The sequence below is a fragment of the Drosophila suzukii genome (assembly GCF_043229965.1).
Source record: "Drosophila suzukii chromosome Y unlocalized genomic scaffold, CBGP_Dsuzu_IsoJpt1.0 scf_Y1, whole genome shotgun sequence".
Lineage (NCBI taxonomy): Eukaryota > Metazoa > Arthropoda > Insecta > Diptera > Drosophilidae > Drosophila > Drosophila suzukii.
The window spans coordinates 1,168,858-1,176,634 of NW_027255895.1; the positions used below are offsets into that span (position 1 = coordinate 1,168,858).

The 7,777-nt window shown below is 38.1% G+C and overlaps 1 protein-coding gene across 1 annotated transcript; it reads left to right on the plus strand.

The window, feature by feature from the left end:
• The first annotated feature begins 4,107 nt into the window (after positions 1 to 4,107).
• Pp1-Y2 (Protein phosphatase 1, Y-linked 2) lies at positions 4,108 to 5,205 on the plus strand. Its single transcript, XM_070998111.1, has one exon. It carries the CDS (start codon positions 4,154 to 4,156, stop codon positions 5,093 to 5,095), a length of 942 nt encoding a protein of 313 aa, XP_070854212.1. The 5' UTR covers positions 4,108 to 4,153; the 3' UTR covers positions 5,096 to 5,205.
• The last annotated feature ends 2,572 nt before the right edge of the window (positions 5,206 to 7,777 follow it).

Below are 7,777 nucleotides of genomic sequence, written 5' to 3' on the forward strand. Positions count from 1 at the left end.
TGTCGATGGGTCACTTGGTTTTTACTTTACTCTTAGTGCGTCAACATTCTTCAATCTATTTGTAATTGGAAAGGTAAAGCCAGAAGAGGTAGATGAAGAGTTGACAGAGGCAGAAAGGTCTGCTAATCAGCGTTTTTAAACGATTGTTTTCTTTCTTGAAAAGTTAGATTCTGTGTAAAAGTGTAAATGTTAGGCTACACAGTTTTCTCTGCGGAAGCAATTATGAACATTTAAGTAGCGACACTCCTCTCTCAAACGTTTTACTGAGCCGCTGATGTATCCTTCATATTGGACTCCGGAGCTTCAGATGACATGATAAACCACAGAAATCTGTTTACCAACTATTCGACATTGCATTGAGATAGCAATTGCAAAGCGAATTGCATACATATATCCTTCTGCAAATGAAACAGTCTTACTCCGCAGCAATCTTTATGAGAGCACCACATTTCACCGCAATTAAATGGAGTATCCAAACTCATGATTAGATCCATAACTGAAAAGGCTAGAGCAATGATTAGTGAATCTGAATAAAGTAAAAGTTTTTGTAGTGAAGCTGTTTTAAGAACAGTTTGTAGTACTCCAAGTAGGGCCTTTTACGATAAGAAAAGTCAATTCAAAATGTGACACAACAGAAAGCCAAAACTGAAATATTCAAAGATATTTTGTTGTTGTTGAATAGACATTTTAACCCGCATTAGGAAACTACTATAAGTTTGCAAACGAAGTTTTTTGTAAAAATGCTGTATGTGGTCTGTGAATTGGTTCCAAAATGTATAAAGTATTTTCCAATAGGGGGTCATGACTGGGATCAAAAATTTTACGACAAATTATTCAAATGTATTCTAGTTGGTTGGAACAGAACGGCTATAAGTTATGGTACAAACGTTCAAAGAAGTTTTTGTAAGAAAGAGACGTGGTTGTTCATCAATGTCACTGGGGACGGCAGTCCACGTAGTGACGAAGCGCACCAGGAGTGTGTGCGAATACATGAAGAAATAAAAATCTACAGTAATCGTTCTATTGTTACGAGTGATACATCAATCGAAAGGTATTGCAAAAACAATAAGGATTGTATATCAAGATTTTAGAAAGAAAGAGTGAGAGCTGCTGAGGCCGGTGGCGATAATTACCGCCCGCTATTAACCTAGTTTAATTCTAAAATTCGAGTCGATTGACACCTCAACTGTCAAAATCGAATGCTCCGTTCAAAAGTAATGCGTAAAATGAAACTAGGAAGAACGCTATAGACCCGAGATCTCAATGTATGGTTATGTGGGCGGTAGACAGATTTAAGCGTTAAGGGCGCTAGAGTTATATTGCCAAACTTTTTTTTTTTTGATCAATCGATAGGTGTTGACGAGACCAATACATTTCAGTTACAATTTTTTATCTAGCATGAAAATTGTGGGCGCGACAGGTTTGGGCGGTTTGTGGGCGTTAGAGTGGGCATTAGAGTGGGCGTTGCATATTCGCGTAACAAACTTGCGCTGCGTACAAGGCTACGAAATCGAAATCTGAGATCCCAATTCTTTATCTTTGATAGTTTCCGAGATATCCGTATAATTTTAACGATTTTTGAAGTTTATGGGCGGTTTGTGGGCATTAAAGTGGGCGTGGTAAACTTTTTTTTCTGTCAATCGAAAGGTATTGATAAAAACAATACATTTCAGTTCAATTTTTATACCCGTTACTCGTAGAGTAAAAGGGTATACTAGATTCGTCGGAAAGTATGTAACCGGCAGAAGGAAGCGTTTCCGACCCCACAAAGTATATATATTCTTGATCAGGATCACTAGCCGAGTCGATCTAGCCATGTCCGTCTGTCCGTCTGTCCGTCTGTCTGTCCGGATGAACGCTGAGATCTCGGAAACTATGGGAGCTAGGCTATTGAGATTTGGCGTGCAGATTCCTGAGCTTCTTACGCAGCGCAAGCCGCCCACAAACCGCCCAAAACTGTGGCTCCTACAGTTTTGATGCTAGAATAAAAATTTTAACTGAAATGTAATGCTCTCATCAATACCTATCGATTGACCCAAAAAAAAGTTTGCCACGCCCACTTTAACGCCCACAAACCGCGAAAACGGTATCGGGTATCTGATAGTCGAGGTACTCGACTATAGCGTTCTTCCTTGTTTATTCTAGGATCAAAGCTGTAGGAGCCACAGTTTTGGGCGGTTTGTGGGCGTTAGAGTGGGCGTGGCACCCTGCTGAGACAAACTTCCGCTGTGCCGGAATCTCAGGAATCTGGATGCCTAGTCCCAGTATTGCAGCTCTTATAGTTTTCGATATCTCAGCGTTCATACGGACAGACGGACATGGCTAGATCGACTCGGCTAGTGATCCTGATCAAGAATATATACACTTTATGAAGTCGGAAACGCTTCATTCTGCCTGTTACATACTTTCCGACGAATCTTGTATATCATTTTACTCTAATCGATATCTCAGCGTTCATACGGACAGACGGACATGGCTACATCGACTCGGCTAGTGATCCTGATCAAGAATATATACACTTTATGAAGTCGGAAACGCTTCCTTCTGCCTGTTACATACTTTCCGACGAATCTTGTATATCATTTTACTCTAATCGATATCTCAGCGTTCATACGGACAGACGGACATGGCTAGATCGACTCGGCTAGTGATCCTAATCAAGAATATATACACTTTATGAAGTCGGAAACGCTTCCTTCTGCCTGTTACATACTTTCCGACGAATCTTGTATATCATTTTACTCTAAATAATAAAAAAATAATTATGTTTGTCAGTTTGTCCGTTTGACCCAAAATGATGTTTTAGGCTCCTAGAAATTTTAGATGGTGTTAAACCGCTCGATATAAGAAACATTAGTTTTACCACATTTCGAAAACCCCGCTAGTTTAGCGGAAAAACAGCTAGAATTTTGGAAGGCCCTAACTTTTGTACTGCTGCAGCTAGAGACTTAAGCTTTTAATTTGTCTAAATACAATGTTTAAAATATTAAATTTACTTTTTCGGCACGCTACAAAAAATATGTTTGTGTGTGTAAAATCTTAAATATTTTTCCAAATGAGTAAATTTTAGAAAGTGTTCTTATTTTTTCGAGTGTAAAACAATTTTTTTTTAAAAACTATGATATCAGAACTTTTTTTTTTACCTCGTTAAAAGGTCTTTTTGCTTGATACATTAATAATATTTTAAAGAAGTTTAATATGGAGAAATGTCATGCAGTCAACACCCCACTTCTAACTAAGTTAGTGATGTAGGTATAAAATAATGATGTTAATAATCTGTTGTATTTAAAGCCTCAAATGAAAAAAACATATTGATTTAAGTACCATTTCTTCAAAGACAAAATTGAAAATATACAAATTGTTATACCCGTTCCTTGTAGAGTTAGAGGGTGTACTACACTCTAGCCTCCAAAAACGCCCAAAATGCGAAAACCCGTTTAGCATCCACATTTCTTAATTGTTTCAAACAATTTAAATGTGATTTTGTTTTGATTATCATGTCCAAGTAGTTGCCAATTGTTCAATTCGGGCCATTCATTAAAAAATGGGAACAGACGCTTTGCTACTTGTATATCTTTATCTCCACCGCACTTTCTGAGTGTTCCCAGTAATCTTAGCTGAGTAATGGGTATATAATAGTCGATGGCATCGACAATAGCGTTGAGGTATATAAATAAATAAGTGTTGAAGACTTTAGCGTAACCGAAGTGGTTCCTGAACTAAGATAAGTTAGCAATTTCGTGATCCAATTATAAAAATTAAAGTCCAATTCAGAAAGTCACTAAGGAAAAGCTATAAAGCTCAGAACTGCTTTTAGAGGTTTAGTTTGAGTCTTGTAACATTTAGGTCGGTGTTCTTCCAATTAAAAGCATATTGTATCGGTTAAAAATTAAACAAAGAAGAACGCTATAGTCGAGTGCCTCGACTATTAGATACCCGTTAAAAGCTTAAAGGAGTGCGAGAGGGATGGATTTATGTTCTCCTTTTTTCTCCCCTAAATTGACCAAAAAGGACGGCACTGGAGGGAATTTTGAAAATGATGTCTCAAATGTCATTTGTTTTATTTTTGGCATGTATATTTAAAATCGTTATAGGCGACCTTTAAAAACAAAATTTTCATTTGACTCGCTTTTTTGCCGTCAGAAGAGCGAAAATGTCACAGCAAATGACGACCATGACTGACATAAATAATATTGACCAGCTCATCTTGCGCATTATTGACACCCGGCGCCTCAAGCAGCTTAATTTAACCGAAACGGATATACGCCTGTTATGTAACAGATCGCGGGAAGTCTTTATGTCGCAGCCCATGCTGCTTGAACTATCAGCTCCGGTAAAGATCTGCGGTGACATACACGGCCAATTTACGGACCTTTTGCGCCTGTTTGATTATGGTGGATACCCGCCAGCCTCAAATTACCTATTTCTTGGAGACTATGTGGACCGCGGGAAGCAATCAATTGAGACCATGTGCCTATTGCTCGCCTATAAAATAAAATACCCGGAAAACTTTTTTTTGCTTCGCGGAAATCATGAGTCGGCTGGAATTAACCGAATATATGGATTTTATGATGAGTGCAAGCGGCGATATACCATAAAGCTTTGGCGTACTTTTGTCGACTGTTATAGTTGCATGCCGGTATCTGCAATAGTGGACGAGAAAATATTCTGTTGTCACGGCGGTCTTAGCCCTGATTTACTAAACATGAACCAAATTGGACAGTTGGCCCGACCATGTGACGTCCCTGACAAAGGTTTACTTTGCGACCTCCTGTGGTCAGATCCGGACCCTAAAATAATGGGATGGAGCGACAACGACCGCGGCGTCAGTGTCACCTTTGGAGCTGACATAGTAGGCAAGTTCGTGCATCGCCACAAATTCGATCTCGTCTGTCGCGCCCACCAGGTGGTAGAGGATGGTTACGAGTTCTTTGCAAAGCGGCAACTAATTACTATATTTTCGGCACCGAACTATTGCGGTGAATTTGACAATGCAGGAGCTATGATGTCTGTGGATGAGACATTGATGTGCTCTTTTTACGTTCTTAAGCCTTCAAAAAAACCTGGCTTGCGAAAAATCCACTCTAAGAGCTGAACTTAGTTTAATGAAGAGGGAGACTTATAATGAGTCTTACGTCACTCTATTGATTTGATCGGGTATAGTTTTATATTTTAAACTAGTTTACACACAGGCCGTGTGGTATAAAAATTTTAAGTTGTTAAGAAAAATGCAATGTTCTGCATTATTTTTGGTTACGGGTCTCAAGAAGTAGTAGGTAAGAACCGTCAGCTAAACATATGTTCATTTAAGAAAGTTTCTTAGTATTTTTATGCCATTGCTGAAATCGTCTTTGCTCGCTTCTTGTTCGTTTTACAGATGTAAGGATCTGAGGTTTAGTGCTGGATACCTACAACTTTTATATTTTAAATAGCACTAGCATTGTTTTTTAATTATCATTAAAAGAGTAATGCTCATAAAAAATCGTTGTTGGCGTTGAGAAATGGTATGCTACTGAAAACAATTCTTCTACACTGGTAGAAAAAACATCGGAAATGTCACTATTTCGCCAACTTTTCAACTATTTTTCCCAGCGGTGTAGATCCTAACACAAGAGTCTTTAAAAACGATAAAAAGTTTGTTAATTATACCCGTTACTCGTAGAGTAAAAGGGTATACTAGATTCGTCGGAAAGTATGTAACAGGCAGAAGGAAGCGTTTCCGACCCCATAAAGTAAATGTATTCTTGATCAGGATCACTAGCCGAGTCGATCTAGCCATGTCCGTCTGTCCGCCTGTCCGTCTGTCTGTCCGTCCGGATGAACGCTGAGATCTCGGAAACTATGGGAGCTAGGCTATTGAGATTTGGCGTGCAGATTCCTGAGCTTCTTACGCAGCGCAAGTTTGTTTCAGCACAGTGCCACGCCCACTCTAACGCCCACAAACCGCCCAAAACTGTGGCTCCTACAGTTTTGATACTAGAATAAAAATTTTAGCTGAAATGTATTGTTCTCATCAATACCTATCGATTGATCCAAAAAAAAGTTTGCCACGCCCACTTTAACGCCCACAAACCGCGAAAACCTGTGACGCCCACAATTTTCATGCTAGATAAAAAATTTTAACTGAAATGTATTGGTCTCGTCAATACCTATCGATTGATCCAAAAAGAAATTTGCCACGCCCACTCTAACTCCCACAAACCGCGAAAACCTGTGACGCCCAAAATTGTTATGCTAGATAAAAAATTTTAACTGAAATGTATTGGTCTCGACAATACCTATCGATTGGTCCAAAATAAAAATTTGCCACGCCCACTCTAACGCCCATAACGCTTAAATCTGTATACCGCCGGTAGGTGGCGCATTTTAATCTCGCTTTGCTGCTTGCATATCTCCATTTAGCTGAGTAACGGGTATCTGATAGTCGAGGTACTCGACTATAGCGTTCTTCCTTGTTTTTGAATAATCTCTTAGTAAATTTTTAAATTTCGATCAAATATGTCAAAATATTTTTATATTTATTAGTAGAATATTTCATTTGAATGGTTTTAATAGTTAAAACAAGGAAGAACGCTATAGTCGAGTACCTGGACTATCATATACCCGTTCCTCAGCTAATGGGACCAAAGGGAAATGGTGATATGCAAGCAGGAAAGCGAGATTGAAATGCGCCACCTACCGGCGGTAGACAGGTTTAAGCGTTACGGCCGTTAGAGTGGGCGTGTACTTAACGTAGCTCTTAGAACTTATATAATACATATGCGTAGGGCAGCTAGTAACGACTTCAATGTTTTTATACGCATCAAGTTATCAGAACAACTTTTGATATCCAAACTTTTTTCCTATTGACAATTTGCCGTTAATTATCCGTAAATTATTCGTGAAAGAAATAAATTTGCCGCTTAATTTTTTTAAAAATTATAAGGTGTTCTGCTAAGTTGATATCAAGTTAGCAGAACAACTCCTTAAACTTGAACTTTTCCAAAATGTTTTTAACTGGTATTTTGCCGTTATTTATCCGTAAATTATTCGTGAAAGAATAAATTTTGTAGCTCCATTTTTAAAATTTATTTTTTAAAAAAACTTAGTTGTTCTGCTAAGTTGATATCAAGTTAGCAGTGCAACTCCTTAAACTTGAACTTTTCCAAAATGCTTTTAACTGATATTTTGCCGTTATTTATCCGTAAATTATTCGTGAAAGAATAAGTTTTGTCGCTCCATTTTTAAAATTTATTTTTTTGTTTTTAAGCGATTATTTTACGTATGTGTACATTGGAGAAAAATACCGATCCTTAGCACTGTAAGAGTTCCCCTTATTCCCTTTCTTTAAAATGCAGCTTTACTATCAAGAAACGCAAGCCAATACAGCAACAGTGTTAAACATCGTAACATCATAATTTTTCCAATGAGTTTTCACTTATAAAATCACTTGCAAGTGACACGTCCCAAGTGAAATCACTTGTGAAATTCAGTATTTTTTTCCATGAGATTTCACTTATAAAATCACTTGCAAGTGACACGTCCCAAGTGAAATCACTTGTGAAATTCAGGAAGAACGCTATAGTCGAGTACCTCGACTATCAGATACCCGTTACTCAGCTAAATAGAGATATGCAAGCAGAAAAGCGAGGTTAAAATGCGCCACCTACCGGCGGTATACAGAATTAAGCGTTATGGGCGTTAGAGTGGGCGTGGCAAATTTTTTGTTAGATCAATCGATAGGTATTGACGAGACCAATACATTTCAGTTAAAATTTTTTATCTAGCATGAAAATTG